General features: G+C 39.6%; 3 protein-coding genes across 4 annotated transcripts in view; 1 reads left to right on the top strand and 2 right to left on the bottom strand.

Annotated features, from left to right (window-relative positions):
• Nucleotides 1–1,823: 1,823 nt before the first annotated feature.
• Nucleotides 1,824–10,175, bottom strand: FBXW2 (F-box and WD repeat domain containing 2). The gene is made up of 7 exons (XM_064524031.1): nt 9,964–10,175; nt 7,995–8,504; nt 6,360–6,554; nt 5,462–5,595; nt 4,718–4,804; nt 3,876–4,045; nt 1,824–2,426 (listed from the first exon to the last, which is right to left on the bottom strand). The coding sequence occupies exons 2-7, from the start codon at nt 8,482–8,484 to the stop codon at nt 2,138–2,140; spliced, it is 1,365 nt and encodes a 454-aa protein (XP_064380101.1). The 5' UTR covers nt 8,485–8,504; nt 9,964–10,175; the 3' UTR covers nt 1,824–2,137.
• A 94-nt stretch (nt 10,176–10,269) lies between these two features.
• SLC2A8 (solute carrier family 2 member 8) lies at nt 10,270–18,910 on the top strand. Of its 2 annotated transcripts, XM_064524023.1 has the most exons (10): nt 10,270–10,551; nt 10,818–10,977; nt 11,724–11,930; nt 13,710–13,809; nt 13,946–14,157; nt 15,016–15,159; nt 15,772–15,880; nt 16,979–17,152; nt 17,757–17,902; nt 18,065–18,910. In XM_064524023.1, the coding sequence occupies exons 1-10, from the start codon at nt 10,493–10,495 to the stop codon at nt 18,200–18,202; spliced, it is 1,449 nt and encodes a 482-aa protein (XP_064380093.1). In that variant the 5' UTR covers nt 10,270–10,492; the 3' UTR covers nt 18,203–18,910. The 2 variants fall into 2 exon arrangements, with proteins under 2 accessions (XP_064380093.1, XP_064380094.1); XM_064524024.1 differs by lacking the exon at nt 16,979–17,152.
• Nucleotides 18,911–19,091: 181 nt separating this feature from the next.
• GARNL3 (GTPase activating Rap/RanGAP domain like 3) overlaps nt 19,092–19,565 on the bottom strand; it is a 61,733-nt gene continuing 61,259 nt past the window's right edge. Inside the window, exon 30 of the transcript XR_010392424.1 lies at nt 19,092–19,549. The gene's annotated coding sequence lies outside the window, so the exon portion shown is untranslated. The remainder of the gene's footprint in view (nt 19,550–19,565) is intronic.

A 19,565-nucleotide genomic window follows, 5' to 3' on the forward strand; every position in this document is an offset into this window, starting at 1 on the left:
ATCTGAGCCTGGCAGTACAGCCAATTTTCCCCCAATCTTACAGTCCATATATCTAATTCATATTTAATCAAATTGATTGCAACATTTTTGGCATGTTCCTGTCTAACTTCCTGTTATGAAGGACTCTCAACTAAACTTTCAAAGCTAATATAATGTTTTATAGATGGTCCATCTTAATGTGGCTTCTTTACAGTAATCTGAATTACTGCACACATTAAGCACAGTAGTTATGTCCATGTTAAGTGATGATAGCTGGATTTCAAGACAAGTTATTGAAAGCTTTCTGTTTCATGAACATTTTCTTCACTTATGCATGAGATAGTAAAAGTTCTAAGAGATCATCACCTGTGCCCAGTCAGCACGGTTTGAAACAAAAGCTGTGACCTTGGCTTCTAATTGATAAAACCCTTGACTACAGGTACTTTCTCAAAAATAAGTTTGTGTGCATAAAGGTGGAAAACTCAGTATTTAGGCCTGTAGCCTTGTATTCAAGGGATGCTGATCCACTGTGACTTCATGCAGTTTCTGTCACATCACTCAAGTACAGATTCTTGCACATAGAAACTCCCCTTCCATAGGTACAATTTATATCATGTACCTTTGGGAACATGGGCTTTCATTCAGTAGCACTTAAGAAACGAGGTCTCTACTGATCCTGTGACAATAAAAATCATATTAAGAATATCTATGATAGGCAGTTTTATCTTTTCAGGTACCTGAGTCAATCTTCATTCAAACTTTTGTTTTAAAGTTGTGTAAAAAAAGTGACACTAAGGGGAGACTTTATTGTCAAAAAAAAAAGAAAAAAAACCCCCACCCAACGCACTTCTAAAGTATGGGAGTTCAGATGTCTCAGATACAATGTTTAAGTACATTAAATTCCACAGAAGTATGTGGATAAATATTTGCTGCTCAATAGTTAATTCATCTTTACATCAGATCTCCTACAGCTGATGAAAGCAGAAGACCTTTTCTATGCCTATTCTTTTCTTTTTCAGAACGTTGATTCTCAAAGACATGGCAGTCACACTGTTATTTGTCCCTGCTTTCCAATCTACAGTTAACAACTACTTTAAGCACATCATTAAATTAACTGCCTTCTTTGCAAAAAGTGAATGGCTGCTAGGCTGCCTTTAGTGTAAAAGATCAAGTCTTGCTGTAGGGATTGAACATTATCTTTCCTTTCATTGTATTTCCACCTACTGATGAACTAAGCTACATTCTCACACAATCTGTAGGAAACATGGGACTATAAAATACTGATCAAACCACTCTGAGTGAGATACTTAAGAACTCTGTAGAGGGAGTATGTCCTGAGATGACCAAGACATGGTCCAAACTGGTCCTTTAATATTTGTGCCACTGAACAGCTATTAGAGCAGCACAATGAATTTAATCAATGGTGTTAATGAGTAGTTTCTGTCCCAATTGCACCATCGGCAAATATGATAAATACTGGCAGAGGTACCCTAAGGCTAGTTGCTGTGGCAAGCTTTATCAGGTACCTGAAAAGTTGGCTCATTCTGGCGGAGGAAAGCTTGCCTCAACATACTTCTGAGCTTAAACAAATTATTGCTGTTAACATCTGATCCTAGTCAAAGGATTAAATTGATTCCTCAATTTCAAAGGCTAAGCATTTAAAGCTATCATAAGGAAAAAAAGTCTTGAAGTGACTGATACGAGGGAGAGAGGATCTACTGTGTTCTCATTTGAGTTAAACAGCCATGCACTGTAACCAGTATTTGCTGTCATGTGTACAAAAGCCTATTGTTCTAAAATAGTAGCTTCACCTTCTGTTTCAAAAACAAAAAATAGGGCAGAAGTCAGGTCAAATACTACTTCATTTTAGACTTAATGGTGGATTTGAATGGTTTAAGTTTTACAAGCTATGCTTCAGAGCCCAAATAAGTATGCTTAAACATGAGTACAGATAAAATTTAGTGGTGAATATTGTTAGCATGCTGTGTTGCATTATGTCAAAAACAACCCATTCCCAAATGCCCAAATAAAAGTAAGTGATTGTGCATTGCATGACGATACCATTAGGTGTGCAACTTTGGTTCATGCAAAGTCTTATTTTATGGACACACTGCTGATAGTCCAGATATTCCTGAAGATTCTGCCATGTGTGATCTTTTCAGCCATGTTCCTTCCATAATACCAAATGGATACTGTGGTCTGGCATACTGGTGGCAAAAACCAAGCCCATATCATTTTGGCCATTTAGTCCATTTAACCAAGACATTTCACCAGCCAAAAAGCTTGAACCTCTCTTTGACTTCCGATACTCTGGTAGAGGCCAGCGGCTTATCAGTTTTTCTGTCCTCAAGTCCATTATATACAGGTATCTGTTGTCAAACAGTAGAGCAAATATCTCTCCAAAGCCCAGCAAGGACACATTTGAAAAGTCAGGAGGTTTGATAACCCTAGAAGATAAGACAATATCGTTAGAAACCGTGTCACTATGTAGTTGTGAACTTGCTTTACTATAAATAAATCCTTATGTGTGACTACAGCAGTTAAGTGTCTAAAATCATCATTCCCAAATGATTTAGAAAAGCCTGATGCAAATTTTTCAAATTACTTCAAGCAACTGAACATTTACCCTGAGGTTTCAATTCTGGCTTTGTGCATTCAGGACAGACCCTTTTAAATATAAGTAGAGGTTAAGGCTTGAAAAGGATTCTGCATAGTTCAAGGGAAAAAAAAGAAGTCTGTTTCCAAATATGCATGAAACAGCAAATTGTCATAGGGATTTGAAACCTCAGCCTCCTTAAATTAAGAGGAACAACCTCTTATTATTCTTTTGACTGCTCTTTTAAAAAGCTGGAAATAAAACATAAAAATGCCCCCTGCTGATAGTAATATAGCTCATTCAGGATTGATCCTTAACAGAATGCTGTGTTACTGACATTAGCCTAGGCTAAACATTTTCGTCTTAGGGAGAAATAACAGTATTTGAGGGTTTTTTGCCTTGCTAAATAAAACTTAAACAGAAATTGGAGGGAATGAGTTTCCCACCACTGACCAGAGCATTTGATTATAGCATTACATGAAGTACAGAACTGGGGTACAAAAATGTACTGAGACGGAAGTGTGTTCTCAGCAGCACAGGTTGCTGTATGTCCTTCTGAAAAATGGGAGGACAGACTAAGAGGTAAAATTACTGAATTATTCTTAGTGAGAAGAAGCACTTGTCCTGGAGTAAATCATCTTATGGTAGGATGCACTACAAATATTCAGGCCATTTCAGTTAAGAGCCTTTTAACAGTTCTATAATGTCTAATAATCTATCTTTGATGCCACCATTTCTAACAGAAAGAGCCTCATTCTAAGTGTTTAATGAAACAATGTCATCTCGTTTCGTTTGAGCCCTCTCCGCGGTCTGACAGATTTCACTATCATTCTGTAGTTATCAAGAATGACAGATCTCAGTTCAGCAGTGCTATAAGGAAAAACAGTTCTTTTAATTTCTTGCACCACCAAATGCCTCTCTAAATTGGCCTTCTGTACAGCAGTCTGCACGGTAGCATTAACTCCTAGTCACTACTAGGAGTTGCAGCTGGCAGTATGATTTTAGTCTATGCTGAAACTCTTCAGCTTATACAAAAGATGACTTGACTCGGGGCCAGAAAACAAAATAGGAATCAAATGGTTAATATCAACAGATGAAATGTAATGAGTTTTAGTTAGAAGACAACCTGGCAATCTGCGTAAAGTAAGACATTCACAGAACTTTCAGAATTTTTATCAAGACTCTTTTGGCCTACATCTAAAATAAGTTGTTAAAACTAAAAGTAATATGTTCTACTTGTTACTTAATGAAGAATGCTAGAATAAGTTTACACACCTTAGTCTCAAACTGAAATATTTACCTGAGAATATCATAGCTGGCAAAGTCCCACTGGTACAGTCCTAGAGCTGAGCTGCACACTATGTATTTACCATCAAAGTGCAGCCTGGGCTGCAAGGAGATGCTGCGATCTTCAGAAACAGATAATGTTTTTAAGCACTTGCAGTTTATTTCCCTTCCAATAGGCCAAATCTACAATTAAAAGACAGTTTAAGACTGTAAAATATTCAAATTATTAACCATTACAAAAATAGAGCAAGGGTCACAGTCTCTTTTTAAACAGCCAGTAAATGTGCATGTTCTTCAGAATTATTTTTCTCCTTTAGGTGGGAATTCCAATTCCCATAACGTCCTGTCTCATAGTATTGTTTCAGAATGTATTGCTTGTAGCCTGAAAAATCCCAGTGAAAGCTGATTGCTTGGCTGTTTTTAAAAACATCAGCAGATCCCATCATCCAACTGGACACAGAAGGAATATTTCAGTTATGAAACACTTTTGTAGCCATAATGTATTTGCAGCACCCTTCAACTCAAAAGACCCCCAACAACAGCAATATTTGTAGCAAGTGTTTCACTTTGAAGTTAGCACATTAGGCAAGCACTAAAAGCACTATTATTTTGCATTAGCATTCCCCTAGACCTACCACTCAAAGCACACCTAGGTATTTGGTACCTTTATTTAAATCTAAACATGAAGAAAAGCATTGAAAAGTTCGCTTCCAAAGAGTTACCTGTTTTGTACACAACTTTACAAGCAAGGAATATGGGAGAGAATACAGCCATATATTCTTTGCCAACTTCAGAGAAGCGCTCAAGTATTCAATTTACCTGGATACTGCAAAGTATATTATATATGGTACATACCTTGATTTCATACTTATCTGCACTTAGAAGAATATAATCCCCAGGACTATGCATAAGAGATTTGACTTTGCACTTCTGCAAAACTACCTGTAATTGAAGGAATATATTAAGGATGAAATTACTTATTTTGATGCTCTTAACTACCCAAACTTTCATTTGCATTTTCTAATTCATTGACAATATGAGTACTGTATTCTTCTAAGAAGGCAATACAGATACTTTTAGCAACCAAAGGGAAACTAGAATCTGCACTTTTCCTGTTTTTACTTGTTTTAACTTACTATATTAATTAGCTAACATATACACTTCCTCTCTAGAATTCTCCTCTCTATCACCTTCCAAGTTCTGGAATACTCGGATGAAAAATACTGTTTCCTGACTTGGAAACACTTCTCATGCTTAGATTTTTGGTTATCAAAATCATTGGTTATTCTATTTCATTTTTAAAGTTGCTTTCTCTCAGAATCACGGTATTCATTCAGTCTTTGAATCAAATACTGATGCATAGTATTATTCCAGCTGCTTTGGAATAGAAATTATTCAATGGTGTGAAAGGTTTTATTACAGCCGCATTAATTATCTCTTCTGCTGAAATGTTATTTTGCAGTATCTGCGTTTCCTCAGGTTCTTCAGATTCTATACCTAGGTGCAGGATTAGGGTTAGGAAATAGAAATACAAAATATATGAGCAAACTTCTTGCAAATGAGTGTTTTGCAAGATTAATTAAAAATCAATATGCCCACCTTAGTGACCCACTCCGTGTGTCCAGTAAGGGTATTCAGGCACATTCCTGTTGATAAGGCCCATACTTTCACAGTGAAGTCTGCAGAGCCACTGACCAGAATATCAAGTTCATCATTGTAATCCACACTAAAAACTACAAGCAAAGAGGGTTCTAAATGAGGAATACCAGTCTCTATGCACATGTTTTTCCGTAAGTGAGACACTAATTAAGTCAAGTAGCCTCAAAATTCATACACTACTGCAGCTTTAACTGTTGTTCTTAAATTGTATACTTGAATTGTTACTCTGGACTCCTAGGGTTACATTGCAAAATTACTGATTCTTGTCCAAATTACAACATGTAAATCAGTGGTTCCAGTTTGGTTGCAAAGCACAACTTAAATAAGCTAGTTTATATTGCAAGAGTTCTAGTAAGTCAATTCCCGCAGGATTAGTACATTTGCTGTATCTCCTTACTCCAAAGAGAGACCTACAGCTGAATTGCTGATATGTTGTAGGAGAGGATGGAAAATTTCATTATGAGACATGCAAATACAGATTCTCGGGTCCTATCATGCTCTTCCCTGTAAACCCCTCTCCAGTTTGGGGATGTAAGGAACTCCGACTGACATGTGCCCCCTGTTACCTAGGATCTGCATCTTTTTGTCAGACTCCAAAACACTGAATCACCACAGCACTTAGTGTTTTGCAGGTACACAGACATAATACTATATGGCTAAGCCTTGGCATTATTCAAGGGCAGAAAGATCTACATCAGTTTTGGCTACTTCCCCCAAAAGGTGACTTAGGACAAAAAGAAAAAGGTAGTCTGCAAAGAGTTAATTTAAATTATGATTTGTTTGATGGTAACGAGTGTTACTTGACTGGTGAACATAAAAATTGAAAAGGTTAACGTACCTGCACCTGTGTGTCCTCTAAAATGCTGAGTCTTGGCCCCAGAGCTCCATTCCCAACAGGCTACTGTGTTATCAAAAGATCCTGTTACAAGTTTTTGTTCATCAAACTTCACCGCAGCACAAGTATGTGTCTGGATACCATATATGCACTGACCTGTGCTTACATCCCACAGTTTTGCAGACAAGTCATCTGATCCTAGAATATGAAAGAACAGGATAGTTGGAAGCAAAGAGTAAGTAATGTTTCCAATTTTATACTGGTCTCCCTTTCATATAGCATTTTCTCACTAGGTAGTGCTTTCAAGCTGCTTTAAGTCTCAGTGCTACACTGAAGCCTCCTGTTCTCATCTCAGCTGAGCTGAGGCGTCTGGCCTCCCAGTTTCCCATACCCTTTTTGAACCTTCAGTGGATTTCAGCACTCCGTCTGCTTGATGGTATCTACTGAAACAGATGCATCAAAGTTTTATATGATAGAACACTTTCAGGTTTGCAAAGCCATGGACTATACTGCAAGCCTTAGTTTGCTTCAGGTAGAAAAGGAGTCCATAAGTTTCTTTGTAGAGAAAGATGAAAAGACAGCAGGTGAATACCAGGCCCCTTTGCCCACTGGCTTCCTTTCTCCTCCAAAGTTGTGTTGGTTTTTTTTTGTTTGTTTGTTTGTTTGCTTTTTAAATGCATAACCATAACTCAAGCCTGCTTGCTTTGTAGAACACAATAAAACCTGGACCCTTTCACCCATTTTCTCTACAGGTGGTTTCAGCATAAAAGAGTGAGCTGTTTTTCAGTAAGGTTTGACAATGCCGCCTCCTGAGCATTTTCATTCCCTGCTAACTAGGGGAGCGAAAGACTGGCTGGAGACTAGTTCCTAGTTTCTCCTAATCTTAATATACCAACAAACGTGGGAGTACTAGCCAGTACTCCCAGCTTATTCTACAGCACTGTTGTCTCAAGTGGCATAGTTAGGAATTCCTTGGAATATGCTCTGGCAGCAGTTCACTGTAACTTTGTTACTATTCTTTCTTACTTAAGGTTTCATATTTGGTCTGGGTGTATTCCTAAGGTCAAACTGTAGTCTTGAAGTCTGCAGCCTTTAGGAAGGAAGTTGAAATCATCATTACAATGTGTAATTCAGACTAGTAGCAAGGTTAGATCTAGTTTACAAGTCTTCATACATGCATTTACATTATGTTAAGAATTGAAAGAGCTTACAGATCGTATCACAGAAATTGTCACGCTGCAAAGAAGACAGACTTTTCCTGCCACACTTCGAAGACTGCAGTGACCAGAGTCCAAATGAGGTCCCTTTAATCTGAATAAGGTATCCTCTAAGAGGATAGCTAATATATCTGTACTTCTCAAAGGGGCTTACTGTTCTGAAGCATTATATAAGCAGCACTGTTGGCCTTTTTTTTTAAACAAAGAAATAAGTGTCTTTAGTCTTGCTATTGAAGTAACCAGTGAGCTTATTAGTGTGCCAGGTGTTTCAAAAATTGCAAAAACATGCATTTTGAATACCTTAATCTGAGTTAGCACCATGAAAATAACTCGCCTGCTAAGAAAAATCAAATTGTCACTAATCACATAGGGAAAAAACAGACCAAGAATTTTAAGACTCCAAGTTTTCTGAACTTCCTACCTGTACACAGAAGTCCATCTTTATAGTAAAGTGCATATACTCTGGCACTGTGTCCAATCAAAGAGGATGTCTCAAAGGCTTCGTGGTCCTTCAGTTGCTTCATCCTTAAAATAGCCTTTAGGTAAACCTTCTTCCAATGTAAAGGGTCCTGAACAGAGTCATCTATTTCCCAACCTAAATTCTTACATGCAGTCTGCCATACCTCTGTACAGGCACTTATGACCTTATTCCACTGCTTAGAGACGAGGCAACATGTGAGTAAGGTCTGAGGATCGAGCCATTTTAATAGATAAAAGCTAAGTTCCAACGGAAGAAGTTTGAGGAAGTCCCTCTTGAGGAGAATCTCTAGATTATTGGAGAGGTGCCTGAGCTGGACTGCTCCACTCAAGCTAATCAGGTGATCCAGAGTTTCATTTTTCTGCAAGTCCGTCAGAGAAAGAAATGTAATAGAAATGTTATCAAGCCATGCTTCAAAGTCCTTTTTCTCCATAAGGTTATGGAAAAATTTACCTGTGATACATCAAAATACTGTATTAGTTCTGTTCAGAAAACACGGTAAGCATCACATCTTTATTTACTGGTACTTCAATATTCCAAACTGCATGTTAACACATGAACTGAAATGACCAAGCATGTCTTAAAATATTAAGTAGGTTAGTATTAAACATTTGAAAATACTTTGAACTATTAGATGTCCCATATCAGGCTTAGATGTGAGTTGTATGGAGCCAGTGCATGTTAGCATTCACTATGGATGTTAACATCTTTCTTGTTCTAGGTTAACACTTCTAATTTCTGAATCTGATAAGGTCAGGGTTGGTTCAAGTTTTAAACTTATGGCAAATAAATGCTGTCTTACAGTTTACTCATGGATTATATTGATATGGAAGAAAACAAAGCATACAGATAGGTGATGAGAAGCTAGCTGGTGACAGAACTTATTGCATGCTTTTCTCCTATACTTTTTTAAACACAAAGTAAGTAAATGTACAGTTTAAAGAAAAATACAAAGATTTCTCAAGAATTGGGATGAAGTATGTGTTAGCCATCTATTTGGCTATTGCAAAGATTGTAAGTTGTACTGGTATAATATCAGTTTTGACACTTCTTTTTTTAATTTTTTCCTATCTTCTAAGTTTACTTCCAGTGAACAGAATTAACTGTGAAATTGAAGACTTGAAAAACTACCTCTTTAATTACATGAACTATATGCATTTGTACTACATTGCAGCATCTCTAGTTCCTACAATAAGTTTGAATAAATGATTAACAAGATAAACATTGGGCAAACAGTTAAAAAGCCATAATTAATTATTCACTCTGGAAGAGCCAATTCCATTCATGAGACAACTAGCTGAATTCAGTTCACAGAAGTTACTACAGGCAAAGAATTGAAGAATGTGAGTGGGAGTCAATATCATGTTTATTTCTATACAGGCATCTATCTTCATAGAATTAGACTTTAAAAGACACCTCTTAAAAATATGGAATCATAGTACAGGAAAGAGCAGTCTTAACTGTGAAAGACTGCATGTGGTATGCAGAGAAACAGCAGCTGTTGCCAAAAACAAGGACGTACTGGGTGTAAAGTGCATAGAAACAGCTACTCCTCACGAGTCCGTACAGTAACTTTTACTGACAGCTCTTACCGGCTCTCCTCAGCACACATAACAGAGGCTGCTTTTGCTGTTCTAACAGGCTTGTATTCGCTTAGGACAAAAAAAAATTCTAACGGCTTCCCTATCAATCAAGCCACGCGAGCTCGGAGGCGTTTGCTGCACTCGACGCAGGGAGCTAACGCAGAAACCAACGGCTGGAACCGACGCGCGGGTGCCCGCTCCCGGGGTCATGCAGCCCCCGCCCCCGCCCCCACCCGCCTCCGCACGCAGAAAGCGCGGCGAGCACGGGGGCTTTCAGAGACGCTGCCGCCAGCGCCGCTCGCCCCAGTCCCGCGGGCCGGGCCGCTCACCTCAGGTAGCGGCCGGGCGCGGGGTGTCCCTCGGCAGGCGGCTCCCCGGGGCCCGGCAGGGGCCGGGGCGCCCCCGCGACCATCGCTCCGCGGCAGAAGGACGGGCTCCCGCCACTTCCGAGGTCCTCACCGCGGCCCTGCGGCCGCCCTGGGGCGGGCCGCGGCGGCTCCGCCACGCCTGGCGCGGGGGGGGGGGCGGGGCGGGGCTCGCCCGCGCCGCGGCCGCGGCCCCGCTGAACCGGCCGGCACCGGAGGGAGGACGCTCCCAGCGCCGCGGCTCTCCGCAGCAGCAGCGGCTTCCGGCGCTCGCCCCGGACGTCATCATTCCCCGCTGCCGCTCACGAGCCGCTTCCGGCCGGCCGGAGCGCCGCTGCTGCTGCCGCGCTCAGCCCCGCTGCCGGGCCGTCGGCCGCGCCGCGCCGCCGCTGACGCCGCGCCCGGGCGGAGGTCGCGCCGCCCTGCAGCGGGGCCGCGGCTCCTGGCGGCCCGCGGCGGGGTGCCCGCGCTGCCGCGTTTCCCGCGGCGGGACATGGCGGCGGAGGAGTCTCGGTCGCTGCTGGGCCGCCCCGCGCCAGACGCGTACCCGAGGTGAGCGCGGGCGCCGCGGCCCCGCCGCTCGGGCGGACTGGGGGCCGCGCGGGCTGCGCTGGAGCTCGGCGGCGGCCGGTAGCGGGGGGCGGCGGCTGGGGCGAGCCCGGCCCGGGCCCTCTGCTAGGCCTGCCTGGGCGCTGCCGGGCCGCTGGCCCCGTGCGGGTGCCGGCCCCCCTCGGCGGGCGGGGGCGTCTCGTGGGGGGCGCCGGGGCCGGAGCCGGCCCGCGTGGCGGCGCGATCCTTGTCGGCCTCTTCCGCCTCAGAGTGCAGAACAAGAAGCTGTATCTCGCCACCTTCGCTGCTGTCTTGGGACCTCTTAGCTTTGGCTTCGTGCTAGGCTATAGCTCACCTGTTATTCCCGAGCTGAGTAAAGTCAACGATCCTAAACTAAGACTGGACAGCAATCAAGCGTCGTGGTTTGGGGTAAGTCGCTGTAGGATGCCTTACCATGAGGTGACTGCAGTTGAAAGTGTAGGTCTGGAAAATATTACTTGCATGAGGAGGCCTTACTTTCCTTTAGGAGGACTATAAATGCAAATGTTAGTAATGAAACCCAGACTTCTTTTTTTACCCCTAAACTCAGTGACTGTTTCCAATTTTTCCTGGATTACAGTGGCGTTACTCTCTGATGACTCTCAGCATACACTAAAAGATGGCCCTATTCATTAAACTACTTTTTGGTGCTAAAATGTCTTACAACAATTCTCAGCTTTCTCAGCTGTAGCTGTCAAGGGACCACAGAGAATAGACTTCTTCATAAATTAGGTGCAGTCCATCTACATAGGGAATATCTGCTTTTTTTGGATGCAGGTGGGACTCCAGGTTAGTCAAGATGGTAACTTCTTCAGGGCTTTGAAACATTTTGAATAGCTGTTTGAACAGACAGCATTGTAGACAGCTAAAAGGAGAAACTGCTGTTTCTTTTCTTTTTTTTTTCCTTGAAAGATTATATTTAATCTAAAAATTATTTGCTGTTCATTTGTGGTGAGGAGTAATTCTGGACTACGTTTTGGTGAAGAAGTTAATGTTAACTTTGTTTTTATTTTCAAAACGCCTCTGTGTACTTGCATATTTTATTTAGAAGCTGCTATTTACTTTCCAAAATGTTTCAAGAAATTGGAGTCTGATACACACACATACATACATTTTTTTTAACTTATTTTCTGAAGTCTGTAGTAACATTAGGAGCTGCTGCTGGAGGAATACTGGGAGGCTATCTTGTGGATAAAGCTGGGAGAAAACCGAGTCTAATGCTGTGCTCAGTACCATATGTTTCTGGATATATAGTTATTATTTCTGCTCAGAATATTTGGATGCTTTATTTTGGAAGAATACTGACCGGCTTAGCCAGTGGAATTACTTCACTTGTTGTTCCAGTAAGTAAGGCATCTTTTCTGCTTAGCATGTTTTTTGGGGGAGGGGATGCTGGATTTTTCTTGTGTTGTCATTTCTTAGTGTCTAGGATGAAATAACTGAGTAAATGTAACCAATGTAATTTGTGGATTTAGAAGCTGATTTTTAAAGAAACATAGAATCATGTTGTTTTATTTGCATTTTATTTGTGATTAAAAACAAGCAAAATAACTTTTGTTTCCTTTAGTGGCATTTCTGTACTACACATTCATACTATAATGATGTGATCTTTTGGTTTTTTTAATCCTTTTTTTTCCTTATCTGACTGCTTGTGTTTATGTTTTGCTGTCGTCTAGTAATTCATTTTTCTCTCCAAATGCCTCATATACTTAGCATTGGAGTTTTGGGAGTTTGTTCGCTATCACCATCTGCTTCTAGTAGTCTGAAGATATCTTGTATTTCACCGAATTTCTTAGGTTTGTCAAATAAATTATGGGTGCTGTCTCATTCTAGCGCAATGTCAAGCAGTGAATTCTGATTCAGCTCTTACCTTCTGAGCATTAACTTCTCCCTTGCATTCAGAAATACTTATGCAGTAGGGAAATGGAAAGAATTCATGCCCTTTTGTTGTTTTTCTTCTCTGGTATTATTTGGCATCTGGATCTAGCTGAATAGGTAGTAGTATGAAATAAACCACCTAACATTCACGTTTGTTTTCTTTCTGGTGGGTCGAGCATTTCCAGCTCTTGAAATGCTACAACTACTAAAAATCAAAGATAAGAAATACTTGTAACACACTACTGAATAAATACTAATTCTTTATCATTTAGGACTCTCTACCCCAAATCTTTTTTTAGTTTTATTTTTATAAATATTTTGATTGATAATCCTGTGTGGCTTGTGTATTGTTGAAAATACGCTTTTTTTAGTCTGGTGTGTTAGTGTCTTTGGAGGAGTTCCATCTGTTTTCTCTTTGTTTCATGGAGCTGAGCTCTAAGTTCTCTTATGTAAAGGATTTAAGCTACAGCCAACAGGAAAAGATTTATGACTGCAGTGATGAGGGAGGGGAGTGTGATATCTAACACCATGTGACTGTAGCTTAAAATAATTTTTGAACTAAGAGTTACCTGTTTTCCATCTGAAAAACTAAGAGCTGTAACTTTGGGAAGAATTGTATGCTTATATATGAAGGACTTCCATACATTCAACTAAACTGTAACTGTGCACTTGAGAGCAATATATAAAAAACAGCTGAGCAGTTTAAGTTGATCCCAAATATTGGATGAGATGTGATGTTGTTCAAATAATATACGGTAGGACAAGAGCTGTCAATTTTGACCTTCATGGAATGAAGTAATTTGTGATCTTCATGTTGAATTAAAATTTTAAAACTTTCACTTGCAAAGAGTTTTATTTGTGGCTCAGGCTATGTGCTTATGCAAAAACTGTTCCACACACCAGGCCCCTTTGCAAGGATGTGTTTCTTATTGAATATGACCAACAAAGTCAGTCCTTAATAATGCAAGATGACTTTCATTTCTGGGATACTGATACTGCAGTTTACCAAACATCATCAGCATTCTTGTCTTTCAGGGATTCCTTTCTTTCCAGAGTTTTTCATAATGGCAATATGAATTTCTGAGATGGTAGTTTTCTACTTACCTCATTTTATTGAGGCTTTTTTTGAGGAGGGGAGTTACTGGAAAATGCACCCATATTTTTTCAGAAACAAATTATTTTTCAAATCCTTCATCCAAAATTGGATAGGAGTAATTATTAGGTATTTTCTCCCTGTGTTTTAGGTGTATATTTCTGAAGTAGCTCATCCTAAAGTTCGTGGTATGCTTGGCTCTTGTGTTCAACTGATGGTGGTGACTGGCATACTGGGAGCCTACATTGCAGGTATTGGGGTTAGGGCTCTTTGCAGCAAAGAATTAGTACATGTAATGAAAGAACTACACTAAGGAATTGACGTATATGTTAGTTTGTTTGTACAGTGGATTTTTATAGTCCTCTTTCTTTCCTTTTTGTTGTCCAGGAATAACACTAAAGTGGCGCTGGCTGGCAGTGTTGTGTTGTTTCCCCTCCTGCATAATGCTTTTGTTCATGTTCTTCATGCCTGAAACACCGAGATTTCTGCTGAATCAGAACAAACGTTCAGAAGCCATAGCGTCTTTACAGTTTCTGCGGGGACCATATGTGGATCATGAATGGGAATGTAGGCAGATTGAAGCTAATGTTGAGGAGGAGGTGAGAAGAATCTGATTTACAGTAAGAACTTTGTGTACGGACACAGTATATGAAGTGTACAGTGTAGTTAAAAGTTTTACCATAGCTTAGTTTAATAGCCCCTTCTACAAATGGTTGTCCAAACACATTTCCTCAGCCAAATTGTATTTAAGACGCAAATAAGATTGCAAGACTCTTTACCTCTCAGCTGTAACTGCTATCACCACTGACTGCCCTAGTGCATGTGCGTCAGTAGCAGTCAGGCTCATGATCTTGTTCTTAATTATCTGTGACAGTTATCTAGTTTTTTCTGCCTTATTTAACAATTTTATAGATTGTTCAAGCTATTCAGTACCTAATCCTAATTTCCTATTTTTTGTGCTGTACAATTGCATTTCCTCTTGCATCTCTGTAATAGTAAAATTTAGTCCCTTGTAATGAGATGCTGTTTAACAGCCTCCTTAAACAGGCATGTCTAATCTGTAAACCATGAATTCATTAATGTTAGCTTTCTGTACAAAGGTTTATTCATTTTAATAATGGCAGATAAGGTGCCAGAGAAGTCAGAGAAATCTGATTTCACATTCATGGACTTTTGAGTTTACCACTTTGTTTTTGAAGAATACTTCCATATGCTCTGCCAATATTGTGGCTCAACTGCTGTCTCTAGAACCTGAGAAAAGGGGAAAAATTTATTTTCATGGAGTCCTCAGATATTTCAAATGTAAACTATCTTACTACCAAGGCAATTGGTGGGGGCATTTAGGCTGAAGAGGAAATTAACGTTTTTGAACAGGCTGAAATCTTCTGAGGAAGTTCTTTGTTCTTTCATTTAAAGGATTGAATTTTCCACTGAATTATTCCTTAATCTTTTAACAGGGATTGAGTTTTTCAGAGTTCAAGAATCCTTCAATCTACAGGCCACTTCTTATTGGTGTGGCACTGATGTTCTTCCAGCAAGTAACGGGCATTAATGCAGTTATGTTTTATGCAGAAACTATCTTCGAAGATGCAAATTTCAAGGTAATTGGAGTGCATTTGCAAATTAGCAAGCATACCTATAATTTGAGCTTAGGCAGTGCTAGAGTAAGTCTAGATCATGCAACAAAGTGACTTGATGATCCTGTCTGTGTCATAAAGAATAGGGTTTGGGTTTCGGTGGGCTTTTTTTTTCTGGGTTACAGAGGCCCTCTTGACTGTGTTACTCTGGCATACCTGAACATTATGCTTTTTGAGGGAAGCATGTTGTGGGTTGCTGGTCTGAAACTTTGCTGCTGGTACAAAATTCTGTTATAGTCATCTTTTATGTAGGTTTTTTTTTTCTTTTAATTAGTTGCAAAACTACAGGAAGAAGTTGTGGCTTGTTTTAAAAGTTATTAAATGATCAGTATGTTGTGTAAATTGTCAATGTGTTTTCCCCTTCCTGTTGTCAGTCTTTCACTTAAATGACCTCAAATAAAATTAGAATTTTATCTGTTGCTTTCTTCCCCCCCCCCCCCCCCCCCATCCTCTGGTAAGTCCTGTGGCTTAGTTTGTCCCAGATTCAAGAAACAAATACACATGTAATGTCCGATAAGTGATCCTTGTATCAGACTGAATAGTGAATCCTTCTCCCTACCTCTTATTCTATTTCAGGACAGCAGAATGGCTTCTGTTGTTGTGGGTTCCATACAAGTATGTTTCACTGCAGTGGCTGCACTTATCATAGATAAAACTGGACGAAAAGTACTGCTTTACATATCCGGTAAAACACAGTCATACTTAAGGGCTATACAAAAATGAGGGTTTTAATCAGCATAAATGGCCAGGTGGATGCACTCTGTGTTGCATGTAAATTTAAGAGCCACCGTGGAATCCCAGGTTTTCCTGTTGCATGTTTTCGGTCCTTACCTAAAGCTGTTAATCTTGACTGAACTGAATGTAAATAATACCTTTATGAATTAGTAGTTCTAAACCTTTTTGTGATAATTTTTCTAGTGAGTCTGGCAACAAGTCAATTAGCATGTCAAAAACACTTCCTCAGTTTGGATTAAGCGTTAATATGTTAGATCTTCAAGGGAGTCTAAACTTTTTCTGGTGTTACCGAATTTTGTTCAGAAAGAAATACAGTGTTATGTATAGTAACAAGAAGTGTCCTGAGGGTATTAAGTATTATAACTTATGCATTTTAAGTAGTTTGTGCTGTAATTAGAAATACCGCTAGACTTAAACTGTGATTCAAAGAGGAAGAGGAAATCGTCACGCTTAGAGTAAAAAGATTTTGAGTAGTTAGGAGATCTGTACGCACATTGTAGTGAGACCTCTTGGAACTATATTTTGCTATCTTTTGTCATCTTACCAGGCAAGTTTTTACTTTGAAGTAGCTATGTTACTGAGGCAGTTCTTATTACTGTGATCATCTTTGTGGTTAATAAGATTCACTGTCATAATAAATACTCGTACCTGGGTTAGCAACAAATGGCCGTTTCAAAATAATACCTTCACTGAGTCACGTCTGCTGCTACTTTCATCAAACACTGTGTTATTTAGTAACATTATATATTTTTTTTAACTTACAAGTAAATTTGCTAGAGAAAATTGTTTGATACAACTGTGCTGCACACCCAATTCAATAGTAATGACTGCTGTCAAGACTATATTGTGTTTGACAGTGCTTAGAGTGATTATGTCTGGGATCTTTCAATTTTGTCAAGTCCAGTGTTTGTTCCCGAGAACGCTATCATGTAAGAAACACTTTTGTCAAGGCCAGCAAACCTTATATTTGTCTGACCAACTACGGTCTCTCTCAGAAGAGTACCCCAGTGGCAATCAGTGACAACTTGGTTATTGCTTACTTTTTCAGGGATCATTATGGCTCTCAGTACTGCATTGTTTGGGCTTTACTTTAAAATGGTCCTTCCAAATCCAAACAACTCATCCGATCCTGATCTACTCTTCACCTTAAATACAGTAGCTCCAGGAACAGAAAGCAGCCTATCCTGGCTTGCTGTAGTGAGCCTAGGGCTCTTTGTTGCTGGTAAGTGGGACAGGCTTCTAAGTAGATATTACACAAAACAAACTTTCTGGTGAAAGTAACAAGTTTGTCACATTAGAGATGAGGTTTGTCTTCAACAGAGCTTTGTAGTGTATAATGCAAAGTTGGGCTGACCATTCACAATCCAGGTGGTAGAGCTAGGAGTTAACTACTTAAGCCAATAGCCTAGGAAATCAATTTATACCTCCTTGTGCTAATAGTAAGTAGGAATTGATCAGGTTGAATTACTTTACAGTCATTAATCAAAATCAGTCTGTGAAAGCATCTGAGCCATGTTGAGTTCTATGATGGTGCAAGGCAGCTGCAGTTAGACACAAGGTTAATTTTTAAGTCCTACCACTTCAAAGACTTTTTAGTAAGAAGTTTGGCCTGTTAAGAACACTTTTATAAATAGTTTGACAGGACGTGCATCAGCATTTACAATGATACCCTAAAATAATTTATTTTATTTGTCTCCTGTGGATGTTTTGGGTTTCTAGAATCATGGTGAAAAGCATCTGCCTTACTTGGCTAGCATGGGCATCATTCAGTCTTCTCTTTGTTATATGTTTAACTTGCATTTATTCTCTTTTGTTTGTAATTGCAGGTTTTGCCCTCGGCTGGGGTCCCATCCCGTGGCTGGTGATGTCTGAAATCTTTCCACTGAAAGCCAGAGGCATTTCCAGCGGTGCTTGTGTGCTAACAAACTGGGTTATGGCTTTCCTGGTAACCAAGGAATTTCATGATCTTATAGTAAGCACCATAAAATACAGTCAGGAGTTCCTTTTCATAGGGAAACTTTAATTAAAGATGCTCCTGAGACAAGTTTAGGCTACAATGTTCTCTAGCAATACAGAGCTGTAGATCTGCAGTATTAATTTTTTTTTTCCTTTTCCTCTCTTTTCCCTCCTCTAGGGTTTCTTAACATCCTATGGCACATTCTGGCTCTTCTCTGCCTTTTGTTGCATGAATGTAATTTTCACAGCCTTTTATGTTCCTGAAACAAAAGGACGGACCTTGGAACAGATTGAAGCCTACTTCAGAAGATCTTAAACCTGAGGCTCTTATATTGATATGAAACTTTCATATCACAAGTTATGATGTTATTGTTAAACTATCTGTATCACTTGGCAGACTTCTCAGTGACACAATTTGATTGAGAAAAATCTGTTTTTTATTAAAATAATAAAAATAAAGGGACTCTGCACACACTTTAGCATTTCTGCCTATTAATTGCAATACATATTCTCCCTTGTACAGGTCTTGGATGTATTCTTTTTCTTCAGTTCCTGTGTTCCTTTCACCTAGTCCAGACTGACTAAAATGATGTAAATAAAGACCTAAATTTGTAAATTTTAATTCCTTTACCCCAATATCTATGCTGTGCTAATGTCTTTTATAGCATATGCTACAGAGAAGAAACTAATGATACAGCCTGACTAATGTTAACTTCAGGCCACTATGACTTTTCCTTTATTTGTGTACCTACTTGCATGTCTGGGATTTCTGACCATGGAATAACGGTGATGGAAGTCTTTATCCTAGAGATGAAGGACTGCTTTCATGTGCATTAGCATTAAGCTGTCTTTTGAGGTGCTGCCTTGACCTAGGACAGCTAATACTGTACTCGCGTAACAGCTGCTAACTCTGTGGTTGCATGACCATTGCACAATGTTTGTAAATATTTGAACATCCTCAAACAAGTCTGTCTCAGTGTAAACTTCTCCCTTCTTTGTATAAAGTTACACTAGATGACCATCACTGCTATACTTTTGTTGTATGATTTATTCTAAGATCTGTATAGAGGGACAACAGCAGAACTTCACTGCTTACTGAAGGTAGATAGCTAGTCTCTGTCTGATCTTGTAGTAACCTTTTTGCCAGACATCATTTTTCCTATGAATGTCAAGTAAGCTAGGAATGAATTTTAACTGAGAAAGGGTTTAACTTTCACCAGAATATATTTCAGAATTGAGTCAAGAGAATCTCTTTTGCAGAAGACAGACTTTAAAAAAAAAAAAAACAAACCTCTTAGAACAAGAGCGTGTACCATTCACATGGAAAAAAAAAAAAGTACCTTTTACAATGTTAATTTAAGGGGTAAAGATCTGCAACTAAATCAAGTTTCTGAAAAATCTAAAAGACCTCTGGAACCTTGCTGACACTACAGCGAGGCTGGATATGGTTCTTGTCAATGATGTGTTATGCTCAAGCCTCAAATACTCATGTCATTGGGGTGACACAGCACTTGCATAAATGAACTGCATCCTCTGAAGCAAAATCTCTCCAGAATATAAATGGTGGAAACAGTAATCCAGGGTTGTCCACCCTAGTACCATACTATCTGTTCTCTTTTAATATCTGTTGTTTAATGAGCCAAGTTTAGAAAAGTCATTAGTCCTGCAAGTGCAAAAGA

Source organism: Dromaius novaehollandiae, chromosome 20 (genome assembly GCF_036370855.1).
Source record: "Dromaius novaehollandiae isolate bDroNov1 chromosome 20, bDroNov1.hap1, whole genome shotgun sequence".
Lineage (NCBI taxonomy): Eukaryota > Metazoa > Chordata > Aves > Casuariiformes > Dromaiidae > Dromaius > Dromaius novaehollandiae.